This window comes from Mustelus asterias, chromosome 4, assembly GCF_964213995.1.
Source record: "Mustelus asterias chromosome 4, sMusAst1.hap1.1, whole genome shotgun sequence".
Classification (NCBI taxonomy): Eukaryota; Metazoa; Chordata; class Chondrichthyes; order Carcharhiniformes; family Triakidae; genus Mustelus; species Mustelus asterias.
Genome location: NC_135804.1, coordinates 147,522,296 through 147,541,711, shown reverse-complemented (window position 1 = coordinate 147,541,711; position 19,416 = coordinate 147,522,296). Strand labels below are relative to the sequence as shown.

The following is a 19,416-nucleotide window of genomic DNA, read 5'->3' as shown; positions in this document are numbered from 1 at the left end:
CCTGGGTGGAATTGTGGTGGGTTCAGACTCGATGGGCTGAATGGCCTCCTTCTGTTCTGTAGGGATTCTATGGATTCTAGGACTGGATGAGAGCAGATATCTCAAAGCGTTGTAGGGATGAAGGCAAGAGTTTACAGATACCAATGAAGAGGCACATATTGCTGAAAATAAAACAAACTTTTCCCAATTTGGCTACAGAAGAATCTCCAAACCAAGTATGCTGCCAATTTCCTCATGGAAAATGGAAACTGTGACCACATTGGACTGTAAGCTTTTCTTGAACAAAGTTGGTAATTTAAGTGCCAGCCTTCAAAATGAAACAACAAAGAAATCAGTAAGTAGAATATCTCCAGGTCAAATAATAAAGGGAAACGGAATGCAGGTACAACTGAGCAAACGATGTAATTGGGGCATTTTCCATCAAATGAAAAATGAATGTGACTGAACTTGAATTAGCACAAAGCGTTCTATCCTTCAAAGCAGTGATTGATACTTTAGTACAAATTCATCGGTAAAGACGGAGCGCAGATGTCTGCAATTATATATTCAAAGTTCCTTCAGAGTAGACCATCCACTATTATAGTAAATAGGTAGCGGTTTACAAGGAATACATCACTCCATTGATCCTCAGGTATAAGATGGGGCCCATTCCTCATATACCAGCTAGTCACGTACACTTGTGCACCAGTCTGTGGCCTTCTTGTCCTTCACCGTAAACAACCCGCCACCCCCTCACCCGCCCTACAATATGGTCAAAAAGGGTGGAGGGGGCTTTGGAAAACTCCATCCAATCATAGGCTCTGCAGGTTTTGAGTTGAGGCAAAGGTCTTAGAATCATAGGGTTATACAGCACAGAAAAAGGCCCTTCAGCCCATTGAATCTGTGCCAGTCAAAGACAAACTACCCAACTATTCTAATCCATTTTGTAGCACTTCATAGAATCATAGAATCCCTACAGAGCAGAAAGAGGCCATTCAGCCCATTGAACCTGCACAGCAATCCCATCGAGACCCTCTCCCCATAACCCCCCGTATTTACCCTGCTAATCCCCCTGACACAAAGGGGCAATTTAGCATGGCCAATTAACCTAACCCGCACATCTTTGAAGTGTGGGAGGAAACCAGAGTACCCGGAGGAAACTCATGCAGACACGAGGAGAATGTGCAAACTCCACACAGACAGTCACCCGAGGCCGGAATTGTACCCTGGTCCCTTGGAGCTGTGAGGCAGCAGTGCTAACCCCTGTGCCACCCTGCCGCCCTTGGTCCATAGTCTTTAATACCTTGTCATCGCAGGTGCACATCTAGAACCTCCCTTATCTGCTTTTAGCTTTAGCACAAGCGTTCATTTCTGTTTTCGCAGTTGATGACACAACCCAGGTCCTTGAAGACAAGAAGGGATTTAACTGTAAAGAAACGCTGACTTAAATAGCATTCATTCTCTTTACTAACTACAGAGAAACAGAACTGCAATGTTGGAAAACTTCATCTTTGCTAGATTGCACTTTAACAATAGTAAATGCATTATATTTGATTATAATTTCAAATATTCTCAACTTCCAGTAGCATTGAATGTGCTAAGGAATAACTGGAGAAGGGCGATAAGTCTCATTTTATTTTTTTTCCCTCTTTATCAGCAGTCTTGCAGGATTGGTCTTGCAATAACAAGACTAATTGAGGTATCACACCTTCCAGAAGTCAGCGGAAAGTCCAAAAACATTTCTGCATAACAGGATCTCCAAAAAAGGATAATTTAACACTTGCAATGACTAATCCCTCACAGCACCTCAGGGTGCTGTTATCAGCTTTTCATCATAGAATCCCTACAATACAGAAGGAGGCCATTTAACCCATCGAGTTTGTACCAACCACAATCCCACCCAGGCCCTTCTCCTGTAACCCCATGCATTTACCCTGTAGTCCCCCTGACACTAGGGTCAATTTAGTGTGTCCAATCAAGCTAACAAGCACATCTTTGGATTGTGGAAAGAAACCAGAGAACCCGGAGGAAACCCACGCAGATACGGAGAGAATGTGGAAACTCCACACAGACAGTGCCCCGAGGCCGGAATTGAACCTGGATCCCAGGGGCTGTGAGGCTGCAGTGCTAACCATTCATTGACTCCGTCTACACTTCCCGCTGTCTCAGCAAAGCAGCCAGAATAATTAAGGACCCCACGCACCCTGGACATTCTCTCTTCCACATTCTTCCGTCAGGAAAAAGATTCAAAAGTCTGAGGTCACGTCCCAACCGACTCAAGAACAGCTTCTTCTCTGCTGCCATCAGACTTTTGAATGGACCTACTTCGCACTAAGTTGACCTTTCTCTACACCCTAGCTATGACTGTAACACTACATTCTGCACTCTCTCATTTCCTTCTCTATGAACGGTATGCTTTGTCTGTATAGCGTGCAAGAAACAATACTTTTCACTGTATACCAATACATGTGACAATAATAAATCAAATCAAAAGGGAAACATGGTAAATTGGCCAGTTAGGAATCAAAAACCACAATGATACAATACACTCAAACCTTGACAGCTGCAGATCAATGTGGGTGAGCACCTATTTTTGATGCAAGAAAGAAAGTTTTGGATATTTTCTTAATGGTAAAAGAGCAGAAATGGTGGAGAAGGAAAGGGATATGGTTGGCAGGTACACCAATCATTAAAAGCTAAGGTACAAGACGCAAAAGAAGCTAATTGAATGTTTGTATTCTCAAGGAGGTTGGAATCCACTGGAGGGAAAGATATAACACAATTGTACAGAACCTTGAGCAAGCCCTATCTAGAGGACTGTGTTCAGCTTTGAACACTAGACCTTGGGAAAAGTATACTAGCCACACAAGTTCATCAGGATGTGACCAAGGCTGAAACGGTTCAATTATGGCTCAGATTGGGTGAGCTTAGTTTGTGTTTCCTTGATTTTAAAAGGTTGAGGGATGATCAAATGGGAGTGTTCCATGTGTTTTGGGGTGGAGGTATCTAAATAGAGAGGACACCATCTTTAAACTAGAGTTAGGCCATTCAGGAGTCAAGTCAGGGGACATAAAAACTGACTGCAAAAGTTTCTGTAGATGTCTAAAGAGAAAAAGATTGACAAAAACAAATGTAGACCCCTTACAGTCAGAAACAGGAGAATTCACAACAGGGAATAAAGAAATGGCTGAGGAATTAAATTTGGCCTGCACTGACAATAATCCCACCCAGGCCCTATCCCTGTAACCCCACATATTTACCCTGCTAGTCCCCCTGACAATTTATCATGACCAATCAACCTAACCCACATCTTTGGACTGTGGGAGAAAACTGGAGCACCCGGAGGAAACCCATACAGACACGGGGAGAATGTGCAAACTCCACACGGTCAACCAAGGCTGGAATTGAACCCGGGTCCCTGGCGCTGTGAGGCAGCAATGCTGACCATTGTGCCACCGTGCTGCCCCATCCACTGCACTACCTTCATCAACCCTTCTTGTCACTTCCTCAAATAATTTGCCCACCACTGATGTAAGACTAACTGGCCTCTAATTGGCATTTCCTTTGATTCCCAATTTAAACAATGGAATTACATTTGCATTTCTCTCGTACCTCCCCTGTATCTAGTGAGGATTGGAAAATCATCCTCAGAGCATCTGCTATCTCCTCCCTGACCTTCTGCATCCTGCAATCCAAAAATGATTGGTCAGTGGCACAGTGGTTAGCACTGTTGCTTCACAGCGCCAAAGACCCGGGTTCACTTCCAGTCTTGGGTAAATATCTGAGTGGTGGTTGCACATTCTCCCCGTGTCTGCTTGAGTTTTATCCGGGTGCTCTGGTTCCCTCCCACAGGTAACAGGTTAGGTGGATTGCCCATGCTAAATTGTCCCTTAGTGTCCCAAGGTTAGAGGGGATTAATGGGGCTGCAGGGATAGGGCCTGGGTATGATGCCCTGTTGGGGATTCAATGTAGACTAAATGGGCTGAATGGCCTCCTTCTGTACTGCAGGGAATTTACCTGGATACACTGGCGGTGTTTGCTGAGCTTTGGTAACATATGTGATGCTGGGGGTAGGAGGTTGAATCTCTTAGTTACAGCAATGACGCTGTTGCTCAGATTTGTTTTATCCCTGTTGCATATAGATCTGATGTGGAGATGCCGGCGTTGGACTGGGGTGAACACAGTAAGAAGTCTCACAACACCAGGTTAAAGTCCAACAGGTTTATTTGGTAGCAAATACCATAAGCTTTCGGAGCGCTGCTCCTTCACCAGATGGAGTGGAAATGTGCTCTCAAACAGTGCACAGACTCACAGAAATCAAGTTACAGAATACTGATTAGAATGCGAATCCCTACAGCCAGCCAGGTCTTAAAGGTACAGACAATGTGGGTGGAGGGAGCATTAAACACAGGTTAAAGAGATGTGTATTGTCTCCAGACAATAATACACATCTCTTTAACCTGTGTTCAATGCTCCCTCCACCCACATTGTACCTTTAAGACCTGGCTGGCTGTAGGGATTCGCATTCTAATCAGTATTCTGTAACTTGATTTCTGTGTCTCTGTGCCCTGTTTGAGAGCACATTTCCATTCCATCTGATGAAGGAGCAGCGCTCTGAAAGCTTATGGTATTTGCTACCAAATAAACCTGTTGGACTTTAACCTGGTGTTGTGAGACTTCTTACTGCATATAGATCAGACATTCGATCCGAGTTGGAAAGGGACAGTTGATCAAGAAGCAGCCAGCTACACTGGTTTTTTATTAAGACCTGACGTGACGCTTTTGGATGTTTTAAGGAGTCTCTATCCTGTCGGATTAAGGACAGTCTGTGCAGTCTGTGTCAAAAACAGGAACAAGAATCAAGCCTCTCTGGAACTCTCCCCAGTGCAGTCTGCAGGTTTGTACAAGTGTTATAGCCATGAACTCCTCGCATTATAACCAGCTGGTGGCTCAGTTGCAAGGACTTTTAACCCAGCTGAACAGAACATCAGCAGATCTTGCGAATCTCACCTGCACAGAGAAACCTGCCAGTGGGAAGGACAGAAGGCACGCCTATCTCTACATCCTTCTAATCATGGCTTTTTACGCCTTCCTAACGGGAGGATTGATTCTGGCTTACACCCGCTCTAACACAGCCAAGTCCCAGGTAGACCACCCAGAAGAGATCTGCACCAGATCCAAGGAGGGAAAAAAAGACCGCCACAACTCGGGGGACCGATACTAAAATCGTTTTGAAAATTATTGTTTTATTATTTTTCTCTGCGGGTCATTTAAAAAAAGCAGCATTTCTGTACCAAATATTAGGAACTGTTTGTGAATTGATGCCTGCCTAGTTTTTGCTGCTGTTGAAGCTTAGCGCTTGAAAGCTGTTGTGTGAAGTTCAATAACCCTTTGCAACGTATAACAAGATGCAAAAAGGCAAATCAGGGATCTGTTGAGGTTGGTATGTCCACGCTGCAAGTCTGTGTCAACATATAGCCCACCTTCCAGCATAGTAACCTCAACAAGGTGAAGCTTGTTTCCTCAGGGTAGCAGGAAGGTGCCGAGAGATTTATAACGAGATGTATTTTGATTAGATTTATTATTGTCATACGTATTAGCATACAGTGAAAAGTATTATTTCTTGCGCGCTATACAAAGCATACCGTTCATAGAGTACCTAGGGGAGAAGAAAAGGAGAGAGTGCAGGATGTAGTGTTACAGTCATAGCTAGGGTGCAGAGAAAGATCAGCTTAATGCAAGGTAGGTTCATTCAAAAGCCCGATGGCAGCAAGGAAGAAGTTGTTCATGAGTTGGTTGGTACATGACCTCAGACTTTTGTATCTTTTTCCCCACAGAAGAAAGTGGAACAGAGTATGCCTGGGGTGCGTGGGCTTTGGTGCCACAGTGGTTAGCACTGCTGCCTCACAGCGTCAGAGACCTGAGTTCGATTCCAGCCTTGGGTGATTGTCTGTGTAGAGTTTGCACGTTCTCCCCGTGTCTGTGTGGGTTCCCTCCGGGTGCTCCAGTTTCCTCCCACAGTCCAAAGATGTGCGGGTTAGATGGATTGACCAAGGTAAATTGCCCCTTAGTGTCCCAAGGTTACAGGGATTGGTGGGTAAATATGTGGGGTTCAGAGATAGGGCCTGGATAAAATGGTCTGCCAGAGAGTTGGTGCAGACTCAATGGGCCGAATGGCCCCCTTCTGCACCGTAGCAATTCTATGATTCTATGAATCAGTGAGATCTCAGCCTCATTTAAACATATATGTAATTCCTATGTTCACCCTCAGGTGAAGGGAAATCATTGATAATCATATTGACAGTTTTTCTGCACTGTACCGGCACAAAGGATAGCTTTCCTTTCTGGAATGTGCTTAATTTTGAAGGTGATGTGATCAAGTGGCTCATATTTAAAATGATCTCAATCCAGATGTGAAATGGCAGACCTGTATAGGTGGATTGTACGATTGCATTTATCAAAGAAATCCTATTTAAAATAGCTGACGAAGGAGCAGCGCTCCAAAAGCTTGTAATTCCAAATAAACCTGTTGGACTTTAACCTAGTATTGTGAGACTTCGTACTGTGCCCAGCCCAGTCCAACGCTGGCATCTCCACATCATATTTAAAATAAAGTGCTTGATTTTATTATCAAGCTCTTTGGCAAATCCAACTCACCCCCCCCCCCACCCCACCCCCATATAAAAACTGACGTGTACATGAAAAGAATGCTAGAAAACTGAAGTATGGTAAAAGCTGAACGGTTAGTCAAATCTATCAGTGTGTGAATTGACGGTTCTGAGGAAGAGTTCCAACCACATCATTAAGGCTGTTTTTCACTTTCAGGCACTTTTTTGTTGAAATAATGCTGACCGGGAGAGGGACAGTGATCCTGACATTGATGGCACAATAGTGTAGATGACCTGCTTTTAGAGGTCTGATGGCCATTTGAGACCTGTGTTGACTCTCAGCTTTGACAGAGGCAGGTACCCTCCCTTTTAGTGTGTTGCAGACATTCCAAAGCCCAGGACAACCTGCTGAGGGACGCACTGAAGCTTGGGCAGCTGCTGCAGAGGCGCAATGGGGAAGGTCACTGTCTAAGATCTTTCAACTACAGTGAACTGAGGGGAGCAGAACTGACTTGGGCCGAATGACTCACTGAATGTATACGGTGACTATTACATGTTCATTCGGCCCATCGGGTCTGCACAAACCACAATCCCACCTGGATCCTATCCCCATAACCCCATGCATTTACCCTAGTCCCCCTGACACTAAGGGGCAATTTAATTGGAAAAACTGTAAAAAAGACCGGCACATCTTTGGAGTGTGGGAGGAAACCGGAGCACCCGGAGGAAACCCACACAGACACGGGGAGAACAAGCAAACTCCACACAGACAGTGACCTAAACCGGGAATCGAACCCGGGTCCCTGGTGCTGTGAGGCAGCGGTGCCAACCACTGTGCCACCATGCTTGCCGCCTTCTCAGTTATACTGAAGCACCTTGGAGTGCAACTTGTTCCACGTAGACAACCTTTAAAATAACTTTGCAATGTTTGTAAAGACCATTGTAAAATGTCTGTAATGTTTCTTTGACTGTTTTGAAGCATCTCAGTGTGTTACTTGATGTGTGTAAAGAACCTGAATATTATTGCTTTTTGTGTGATGGCCATTTTGGAATGGTTGTAATGTTCTTGCAGATTTCTTATGAATAAAGTATTCTTTTGGAAAACAAAATATCCTCCTGGGTATTAGCTGTGGGATTTGAAAGTCTCTGACCTCCAACACGTCCTGAAGCCCCAGGAGATAGAATCATAGAAACCCTACAGTGCAGAAAGAGGCCATTTGGCCCATCGAGTCTGCACCAACCACAATCCCACCCAGGCCCTACCCCCATATCCCTACATACTAACCCGCTAATCCCTCTAACCTACGCATCTCAGGACACTAAGGGGCAATTTTTAGCATGACCAATCAACCTAACCTGCACATCTTTGGACTGTGGGAGGAAACCACAGATAAGCAGAGCATACAGGTCACAGTTCATGCGCGTCACAGATCATACAGGTCACAGATCATACAGGTCACAGATCATGCAGGTCACAGATCATACAGGTCACAGATCATGCAGGTCACAGATCATACAGGTCACAGATCATGCAAGTCACAGATCATACAGGTCACAGATCATGCAGGTCACAGATCATGCAGATCACAGAACATACAGGTCACAGATCTCTGCTGAAACCCACTTGTCCAGAATCTATTCACAGACACATAAAGCTTAGAAGGCGGCTATTGGTGCCTTTCAGTGAGCTATACAATTAGTCCAATTTCCCTGCTCTCTCCCAATAGCCTAACATTTTTATTCCCTTTTCAATTCCCTTCTGAAAGATAGCGAATCTCCAACATCTTTCACCACAACGTGCTGCTGGTAACTAATTCTTCTCATCTTCCCTTCACTTCTTTCACTTAAAACTGTAAAAACAAATGACTTGTATGAAGAAGTATCTATTACTTAAGTTGCTAAATATGCTTTTACTGTGCTTTTGCTGGTCATGTTCAGTTCGGGTGTGTGGTAGCACCTGTTGTGAAGCTTCACTCGGTATTTGGGGAATTTCTGCAGAGAAATAGCTGGGAGCAGGGAGCTGAACTCCAATCTCTACATGCAGCCAGGATGTTAGGGGCGTAATGCAAGATTATCTACTGCTCCTCTAGTAATTGTGTGTCATTTGGTGTAAGATAGATGATATTAAAGGTTGCATTTATAGTTTGCATCAGAGCAAAGTGCTTTTGCATGTACATCAAAACAGACAGCACAGACTGACTGAGAAGTTGTTTGACCACACTAGAAATGGGAATTGTGAGTCCCCCAGGAAGTTTATCAAACACCAGTTTCAGGTAGTGTGGACTTTTGGTTAAGATTGAGCATAGAATCAGGCCCAAGATAGGGTGCAATGTTTCATCTTGTCAGCTGGATCTTGTTTGTCTCCCTTGTGGGGACCATGAATTGGATTCAATTGGATTTTGAATTTGGTTTTTGGAGAAAGCAAGGAATGGGTTTGGGTTTGCCCGATCTGCTCTGAGCATTGGCTTTGTATCTTTAAGGATGGAGTAAAAAATTTCAGAAACAAGATCGAGGGTAGGATTAAGTCCAAGATCAGGTATAATGCTTGTTCTTGTCAGCTTGGATCTTGTTTATCTCTTTTGTGGAGACCATAAATTGGAATCAATTTGAATTTGAATTGTTTTTTTGGAGCAAGCAAAGAGATAGAATCATAGAATCCCTACAATGCAGAAGGAGACCATTCGGCCCATCGGGTTTGCACCGACCACAATCCCACCCAGGCCCTATTCCTGTAACCCCACCTATTTACCCTGCTAATCCCCTTGACACGGGGGTCAATTTGGCATGGTCAATCCACCTAATCCGCACATCTTTGGACTGTGGGAGGAAACCAGAGCACCCGGAGGAAACCCATGCAGACACAGGGAGAACGTGCAGACTCCACACAGACAGTGATGCAAGCTGGGAATTGAACGCAGGTCCCTGGAGCTGTGAGGCAGCGGTGCTAACCACTGTGCCACCCACTTTTTTTTAAAAGGTCAACAACCTGGAAAGTTAATTCTCTTTCTCTCCCCGCAGAGGCTGCTAAACCTGTTGAGCATTTTCCAGTATTTCCTATTTTTATTTACTTATTCCTTTCCAACTCTCAATTATTCTGCATTATCCTGAAAGAATTATAGAATCATAGGACTAAGACCTGGCCCTGTCCATTCTATGCATTAGCTTTGTAACTCTGAGAACGGAGATTTTTTTTTAATGGCTGTTTCATTTCCCACACCTAATGGAGCACAAGACAGATTTTCATCTGTTCTCATTGTGAGTTTTTTCCTGGAACAGGTTGCTCATCTGTTGCAGGGGTTATAGCTTGAGGGGTGCCATTCTGCATCAAGTTTGGCTGACCAGGAGTCTCTCCTGCTCTTAACACCAGCCACTGGTGTGTTGGAAGGATTTTGCAGGTTGATACTCACCCACATTATGAACACACATTCCTTGACCATCAAGCACTGGAGTGGGGATTCAAACCCAGAGCTTCTGGCTCAGGGATGCTTCCCACTGCCCCACAAGCCCTCCAGGTGGTTATGTTACTGCACTAGTGATCCAGAAAATGAGTTTCAGTCCCACTGAGCAATCTGAGAATGTGAATTCGGTTTTAAAACTCTGGGCGGAAAAGGTGACTTGTCAAATTGTCAGAAACCCAGTTAGTTCATCATATTCCTTGTGGGATGTCTGGCCAATATGCAACTCCAGTCGAATGTGGTTCATTCTGATACGGCCTAGTCAACTACATGCAGTGGTTGAAGGAAGCCCAGCATCTTCTCAGGGCAGCTAGGAACTAATGGGCAATAAATAAATGCAAGCCTTGCCAACAATGCTAAGAATGAATTAGTAAAAGCTCCTAAGTTATCTGTGATTTGAAATAAAAACTCCACCATTCTCACCGGAGGAATCATAGGGATTATTGACTTAATAATGGCACAGCAGCTGTGTATCTGGAAGAGGAGCACATCAAGGGTTGGTATAAAATACCAGTATGTATCACCATGACATAAAATAATATTGGTTCAGGAGCTTTCACTATCACCAGTGATACCAAATAATTGCCTTTGTTGGGAAAAAGACTATTATGTTTTCTTTGATAAATGATAGCTTTGATTGATAATGTTTTGCTTCTACAGTTAGAGTTTAGAAAAGTTAGGCTAGGTAGACTTTGCTTATTTCTAATATTGTAAAATTAGAGCTCCTGTCACCAAGTTGCTGATATATTCCATAGAACAATCTGAGGCAATAATGAACACATCTAACAGCAGCCCAGCTGTCCCATCTTTCTTTCCAGCGTAACTCCTTATTTGCCCCTCAAATGAACAAACTTGTATTTACACAGCACATAGATACCGATTCAGAGATGTTGGGGGTGGGGTTGTCTAAAAGATTGTCAAAGAGATTGGTTTTAAGGAGTGTTAATTAATGTCACAAGTAAGCTTGCATTAACATTGCAATGAAGTTACTGTGAAAATCCCCTGGTTGCCACACTCCGGCACCTCTTCGGGTACAGAGGGAGAATTTAGCATGGCCCATGCACCTAACCAGCACATCTTTCAGACTGTGGGAGGAAACTGGAGCACCCGGAGGAAACCCACACAGACACTGGGAGAACGTGTAGACTTTTCAAACAGTGACCCAAGCTGAAAATCGAACCCTGGGTCCCTGGTGTTGAGATAGCAATGCTAATCACTGTGCCACCATGCGTGAGTGGGGAAAGGTTTAAGTAGGAAATAAATTTCAGAGCATATGGCCTCACAGTAGATTGCTTCTCCACTATGTCCCCTGCCAATCCAGCAGGGAAAATTATTACCTGAGCACCTAGTGCTGATTGGACTTATTTTCAAATGAAGTGTTTAGAAGCAAAGATGTATGTTGTTATGAGGATGGACAGGATTTTCGGGTCTTGCTAGTGGCAGGTGTCATGACAGGTGTGACAGGAAAATTCAGAGTCAGCTAAAAGTTTGCTTCCGCTGATGTTTGTAATTGAGTTGCAGTTTTCTCCTCCAGGCGGTCATGGTGGTTTGGGTTGCTTGCTGCACCTTGTTAGAAACTGCATTTTGATGTCTTTGCATTTCATGAAAGATTATTAAATACTCAGCTCGTTGGAATCATGTTCACTTCAATCCAATGAACACACCACTGGCTAATTAAACCAGCATGTATCACAACCGGATAAATGGCCTCCACTTGGTCAACTGCACCTCACTCCAACATGCCATGCCTTCCGACAATGTCATCAAAGGCACCACGTAGATAAGAAATAGGAGGGGGCCAGGAATAGATCCTTGGGAGATAACGCTGCATGGAGCAGGAAGGAAAATCATTGCAAATGATTCTCCGGCTACAATTAGCCAAGAATGGAACTAGGCGGGAGCATTCTCACCCAGCAGAACACCAGTAGGGAGGCATTCGATGGTGTGATCAAAATAGAGACGTCTTAGTTTTAATTCCCTGTCTGCGCTGAGTTACCTCATTGCGTTTGAGAAGAGATGAGTACAACTGACCTCAGTACTTTGGCAGTGACAAAAATAAGCCAGGGTGCGGCTCCTGTTTGCTATCCACTGAAACACTGCTAGAAAGTGTGCACCTCATTCAAGTGAGAACAATAACAGGATCAAGAAGTCCAACAGGTTTATTTGGAATCATGAGCTTTCAGAATGTTGCTCCTTCATCAGGTGAACTTCCCGGTCCCCCCATTAAAAAAACTCACCTGATGAAGGAGCAGCGCTCCGAAAGCTTGTGATTCCAAATAGACCTATTGGACTTTAACCCGGTGTTGAGACATCTTATTGTGCCCACCCCAGTCCACGCCGACATCTCCACATCAGGGTCAAGAAGATTAGCAACACTCATTCTCACAATATACGCATTGGGACATGGTACCAAGGGTGACCCACAACAGAGCAACCACGTACAGAGCAAGCTCAAGTTGCAAAATAGCCCATTCCTAGTCCTATGTCCCATGGCAGATAGTAAGAGGTCTCACAACACCAGGTTAAAGTCCAACAGGTTTATTTGGTAGCAAATACCATAAGCTTTCGGAGCACTGCTCCTTCGTCAGATGGAGTGGATATCTGCTCTCAAACAATGCACAGACACAGAAATCAATTTACAGAATACTAATTAGAATGAGAATCTCTACAGCCAGCCAGGTCTCAAAGGTACAGACAACGTATTCTGTGTCTGTGCACTGTTTGAGAGCACATTTCCACTCCATCTGACGAAGGAGCAGTGCTCCGAAAGCTTATGGTATTTGCTACCAAATAAACCTGTTGGACTTTAACCTGGTGTTGTGAGACCTCTTACTGTGCTTACCCCAGTCCAACGCCGGCATCTCCACACCATGACAGATAGACAGAAAACTAGAGTGGGAGGTAAACTCACCAAACATTAATAGAGAATCTAAAGCGTGAGCAACACACGAACATGGTGTAATTCAATTGTTTTACTGAAGTCAGTTTCAAACAGCAAGGTATACAAAGTGAAAACAGTAAAGAGTGTCAGATTTCAGATTGAAACCATGGCTTATAGACCTCAGGCTCTGCCAAGTATCATTTATAAAACATACACTGAATATCAGTACGAGATGTGCTGGCTTTATGCTTCTCTACAAGAGGATGATCCAGGTTTTCTTTGCGTTACTCTGGTCACAATGCTTCACACAGTTCCTGCGCTGTTTATTCTTTCACCGTTTACCACAGACTTAAACCCAAGTAGTGTCAATTCGATTACTCCTCCAATTAAAACCGAGAGTTAACCGGCCCAGTCCTGAAAGCGGAAGCAATCGCTTGCAATTTTCCACACTGTATTTTGTGGGGTTACTTGTGCTGTGAGTAAGAAATTTTGATTGAAGTATCGCTGTTTATTTCCTTCAAATTTCACTGTTCCACAGGTGACTACCAGCACGGTGGTCTGTCCTTGAGTGGCTTGCTCTAGATTGAGACAAACAAAAAGCTTCATTACAAACAGATGAATCAGTAGCACATCCAATAGCCTCAAAATAATTACAAAGCTAACATAGTTACTCAGTGACTAGATACACAATTTTGCAAAAAGGGATGGAATGTATCTTTCTGGAAAGCAATAGCTGAAACACAAGAATTTTACATAGCAGAAATATTGACTTGGTTTTGCTTCTATTTTAATTCCTTGTTTTAATTTTGTTTTCCCGCTCCCTTCTTAAAGCAAGCTAAACCTCCTTTGGAGAGGAATATTTGATACCCGATCTTTAATACATTGGTAACTCCTGCCACGTGCAAAGAGTATATTGTAAAGTAAACAAATAATTAAGCTTACAATCCACAATGCCTTATAGACAAATTCATATGCAACAACTAAAAATATTCAGGATAGTGTACAGGGACAGAGAAAAGAAAAATACAATGAATCTTAGAATCCGTACAGTGCATCCCTACAAGCCCATTGAGCCTGCAGTGACAACAATTCCACCCAGGCCCCATCCCCATAACCCCCCCATATTTACCCTGACACTAGGGGCATGGCCAATCCACCTAACCCGCACATCTTTGGACTGTGGGAGGAAACTGGAGCACCCGGAGGAAACCTACGCAGTTACAGGAAGATCATGCAAACTACAGTCACCAAGGCCGGAATTGAACCCGGGTCCCTGGCACTGAGGCAGCAGCGCTAACCACTGTGCCACCCTTATTGTCCCTTTCATCTTTATAGCCAGTTTCAAATCCAGGGAAAAAGCTTCTCTGTCATTTGTAAAGGAAAAGATTAAGGTGCCAGATGTGACAACTATTGTTCACTTGTGTACAAACGTAATAAGCGGCCTTGGGCATTTTATTTTGATAACACTATCCTCTCAACAGAGTGTATGTTTTGGAGAGACCTTAGAAGTGTGCAATGGAGAGCTATGTGCTGTGTAATCATCCTGTTACAAGAAGCAAATGAACTAATCAAATATATACACATCACTCATTTGTACTGGATCATTGCTGCAATGCAAAAGAAGCTAGTGCAATGATGAAGCAGCCTTTGCTGTTACAAAATACAAGCACCAACTCTGATATATCTCACGCATTGCTGAAAGAGACATTTTTCATGAAAGCTTGCTGTCTTGCAGTCATCAGCATAATTCACAAGAATACCAAATGTAAAGGGAATTATTGCTCTCTCTATATTTGGAATTCTTGTGAATTGTCCTGATGAGTGCAAGATGAAAAACTTTGATGAAAAACTTCACTTTTTCAGCAACACTCCAAGTTCTGTACTACCAAATATCTACTCAAATATCTGAGATTAGCCAAATCAACGGCTAACTACAGAGTCATGAGCTGGTCAAAGAACAATGTTTTCAGTATCAACGTCTTCTCTTAAAGGGATGATTGAATCCAGGAGGCAGAGGGGACAAAATCCCACAAATTTTCTTAACAGACAAATATTATTAACCAAACAGAAAACGAGATAAAGGCAAAATACTGTGGATGCTGGAATCTGAAACAAAAACAGAAAATGCAGGAAAATCACAGCAGGCCTGAAAGTTTCTGTGGAGAGAGAGTAGAGGCAACATTCAGTCAGGATGATCCGGTGTCAGAACTCTAAACGTTGGTTCCATTCTCTCCCCACAGATGCTGAGATTTTACAGCATTTTCTGTTTTTGAAACAGAAACTAAGTTGGACAACAAAAAAAACATGGATAAAAGCGGGCGGCACGGTAGCACAGTGGTTAGCACTGCTGCTTCACAGCTCCAGGGATCTGGGTTCGATTCCCGGTTTGGGTCACTGTCTGTGTGGAGTTTGCACATTCTCCTCGTATCTGCTTGGGTTTCCTCCGGGTGCTCCGGTTTTCTCCCACAGTCCAAAGATGTGCGGGTTAGGTTGATTGGCCATGCTAAAAATTGCCCTTAGTGTCCTGAGATGTGTAGGTTAGAGGGATTAGTGGGTAAATATATAGGGATATGGGGGTAGGGCCTGGGTGGGATTGTGGTCAGTGCAGACTCGATGGGCCGAATGGCCTCTTTCTGTACTGTAGGGATTCTATGAAAAGGAAATCATAGAAACCCTACAGTACAGAAAGAGGCCATTCGGCCCAACGAGTCTGCACCGACCACAATCCCACCCAGGCCCTAGCCCCATATCCCTACATATTTACCCACTAATCCCTCTAACCTACACATCTCAGGACACTAAGGACAATTTAGAATGGCCAATCAACCTAACCCGCACATCTTTGGACAGTGGGAGGAAACTGGAGCACCTGGAGGAAACCCACGCAGACACGAGGAGAATGTGCAAACTCCACAGACAGTGACCCAAGCCGGGAATCGAACCCAGGTCCCTGGAGCTGTGAAGCAGCAGTGCTAACCACTGTGCTACCGTGCCGCCCCGTAAAAAAGTGTTTTGTGTTTTTCAAATAATTTTTAAAAATAAAATGTTATTGATCTTTTTCTGTAGATGAAGGGGAAAATTGATAAAGAAATACAGCAGTGAAGATCATAAGATTCATGGCCAACTCTTTTTCATGTTGCTTTTGTTGTTAAAGATAATAAAAAGATTTAAATCATAGAATCCCTACAGCGCAGGAGGAGGCCATTTGGCCCATCGAGCCTGCATCGACAGCAATCCCAGGTCCTAGCCCCTTAACTCCATGTATTTACCCTGCTAGCCTCCCTGACACTAAGGGGCAATTTAGCTTGGCCAATCAACCTTACCTGTCCATCTTTGGACTGTGGGAGGAAACCGGAGTACCCGGAGGAAACCCACACAGACACAGGAGAACGTGCAAACTCCACACAGTCAACCGAGGCCGGAATTGAACCCGGGTCCCTGTGCTGTGAGGAGCAGTGCTAACTACTGTGTCACCATGTCACCCAATGTAAAATAAAACTCCAATCTACTTTGAGAATACTGATACAGATGCAGTTATTAGGATTTAACAATTCAAAGCATGTTATATTTGATTCATTTCAGGTGTAACTGAAGCATACCATGAACTGGCTGACAATCCAGCATGTTTACTTCGAAATCACTGGAAGGCAACATTTCAAAAAATTCAGCAAGTGCTTGATGGCCCGATATTGCATTACCGTTCCACACTAAGGTCGCTGTGTCCAGGTACAATTTGGTCAATACCTGTGAAAAATAAAATGCAGGAGGAAAATACAGCGATCAAAAGCTGAAGACAAAAACATAACGCAATGTGACAAATGGCAAATTAAATAAACACTAAATATTTGATGCTACTGATCGGATGCTCATTTTAGCAAGTCCCAATCCCTTGAGGTGACTATGAGGTAACTCATTGAGATGCAGCATTTGCAAGGTGAGATCTGGCATTTTGGTAGCAAGACAAGATGAAACTACAATGCGCAAATCATTTTTTAAAAATAAATCACCTGATCATTTTTCAGCCGTTTTAAGTGCCTATTCTTAAGGCATGTGTCCTAGCACCAGAATGGACTATGAGACATTGTTTAAACTTACCTTCTTTCTGTCTTTCCAACGTTTTCCAGAGTTCAAAGTTAAAAATAAAAGTGAAGATTTCATGTAAAATTAAACTGAAAATGAGTATGAGAACAAACAGAGGACAGAATCAGGGAAGATCAAAAAGTGCGAGTTTATAACTTTTGGTGTTACAAGATTAAATCTTTAAAAAAATAATAGCTCAGGAATCACAGTACTCCTTGCAATTGTTGGACTGTCAGAGGCGGTAAGGTAAGCTTGGTGAGATTATTTGTACATGAACGAACTTCAAGTAACTGCCTACACATGACCATATTTATTGCACCAGTACTAGAGTTAGTATAAACAATCCCATGAAAATCCAAAATATAAGTTTAAATTTACTTATTCGTATCAAAAGTAGCCTTACATTAACACTGTAATGAAGTTACTGTGAAAATTCCCTAGTCGCCACACTCCGGCACCTGTTCGGGTCGATGCACCTAACCAGCACGCCTTTCGGACTGTGGGAGGAAACCGGAGCAGCCGGAGGAAACCCATGCAGACATGGGGAGAACGTGCAAACTCTGCACAGATAGCAAGCCAAGCCATGAATCAAACCCGGGTCTCTGGCACAATGAGGCAGCAGGGCTAACCACTGTGCCGCCCATATTTTAAACCACATCTTCTATGTAACTAACAAAAATGGCACAACATTTTATTGGAGTTGAAGCTGCAGATGCCTGTTCCAACTTTTTCTCTCCTGGTCTTGTCCCTGTCTCTTCCCTGTCCCATAACCCAGTCAAAATAGCTTCAAGTGCAGAACGAGCAAGAAAAGGAAAGCCATGTACAGCTACGGAAATGCAAAGGTACTTACTCTTCTCCTTTTGTCCATTGTATCATAATAAATGTTGACAAATTCATCTGCGGCCCTGCATGCCTGGTCCACATGAGTTTTGAAGTCCTGAAAAATAAAGCTTTTTTATTTAAATGTACAATGTTTCGAAGATAAAATACCTGTGTTTATAAAATGCAAATGCTACTCTAAAACCATTACAATCAGTTCTGCTACATTACAAGTTGTGGTCAATGAGATGCAATTTAAATTTATTCATTAGTGTCACAAGTAGGTATACAATAACACTGAAATGAAGTTACTGTGAAAATCCCCTAGTCGCCCACGCTCTGGCACCTGTTCGAGTACACTGAGGGAGAATTTAACATGGCCAATGCACCCTAACCAGCACATCTTTCGGACTGTGGGAGGAAACCCACGCAGACACAGGGAGAACGTGCAAACTCCGCACAGACAGTGACCCAAGTCGGGAATCGAACCCGGGTCCCTGGTGCTGAGAGGCATCAGTGCTAACCACTGTGCTACCGTGCTGCCAGCATCAAAGAACCATAGGGTTGAGCAGAGGAGGGAAAGAGATTTACTTCCTTGTAATAAGTTGTAGGGGAGAAACTGGATTACCAAGAGCAGGTTGTCCAGTAAGTCATTCACCTGGCAAGGGAATGCTAAAGTTCAAAATGTATTTGTTAGTGCCACAAGTAGGCTAACATTAACACTGCAGTGAAGTTACTGTGAGAATCCCCTAGTTGCCACACTCCGGTGCCTGTTGGGATGCACTGAGGGAGAATTTAGCACGGCCAATGCTATGGGAAAGATGTTAAAAATGATACAACACAGGCCATTCAGCCCTTCCAGCCCATGGCAGCTCTTTGAAAGCTAAAAGGAGACAGAACATGCTGGAAACACTGTGCAGGGGTATCTGTGGAGAGGCCACAAGCGGGTGGGTGCGAATGGTTAATGTTTCTCTCCACAGATTCTGCCAGACTGGCTGAGAGTTTGTATTTCTGATGTCCAGCAGCCTCCAGCCTCGCTCCCTATGGTGCTGAGGGGGGGGTGGGGGAAGGGCGCTGTTACTGACCGCCCGCTGGCCAGGAGGGGAGCAGCCGGACTGGGGGGGGGGGGACACTAACACCCCGGACCCGGGCTCCCCGCTTCTCACCAGAGAGCCGGCCATCAGGCGGGCAGCAGCCACAGGCCAGGCCCCAGCCCCCAACTCGCCGCCGCCACCTTCCCGCCCAGCGGAGCTTCCTCCAGCCACACCAACTAATTTCCGCTTCCGGTGTACAACGCCGATAAAACTTCCGCCTCGTTTCCTGGAAAACTCCACCCGGCGATTTCAGTTCCGCCCTGGACTGCGCCCTCTCCAGGTGATGATGGAAATGACAGGAGACTGGGAGGGGGACTTTAAAAGCACTTGTTTCAGTAAATGAGGGGAAATTAGGTGCATTTAGCAAAGAATATTTAGCAAAGCGCGTAGGAAACAATACGTTTCACTGTATACTAATACATGTGACAATAATAAACCAAATCAAATCGACAAATTCTTCTGTGGCTGTAAGAATGTTGTGATTTAATGAAGAGTGACTT

General features: G+C 44.0%; 1 protein-coding gene across 1 annotated transcript; it reads right to left on the bottom strand.

Moving 5' to 3' along the window:
* Nucleotides 1-12,994: 12,994 nt before the first annotated feature.
* nxt2 (nuclear transport factor 2-like export factor 2) lies at nucleotides 12,995-19,111 on the bottom strand. The gene is made up of 4 exons (XM_078210424.1): nucleotides 18,989-19,111; nucleotides 17,854-17,940; nucleotides 16,523-16,667; nucleotides 12,995-13,501 (listed from the first exon to the last, which is right to left on the bottom strand). Exons 1-4 carry the CDS (start codon nucleotides 19,001-19,003, stop codon nucleotides 13,323-13,325), a joined length of 426 nt encoding a protein of 141 aa, XP_078066550.1. The 5' UTR covers nucleotides 19,004-19,111; the 3' UTR covers nucleotides 12,995-13,322.
* Between the last annotated feature and the right edge of the window lie 305 nt (nucleotides 19,112-19,416).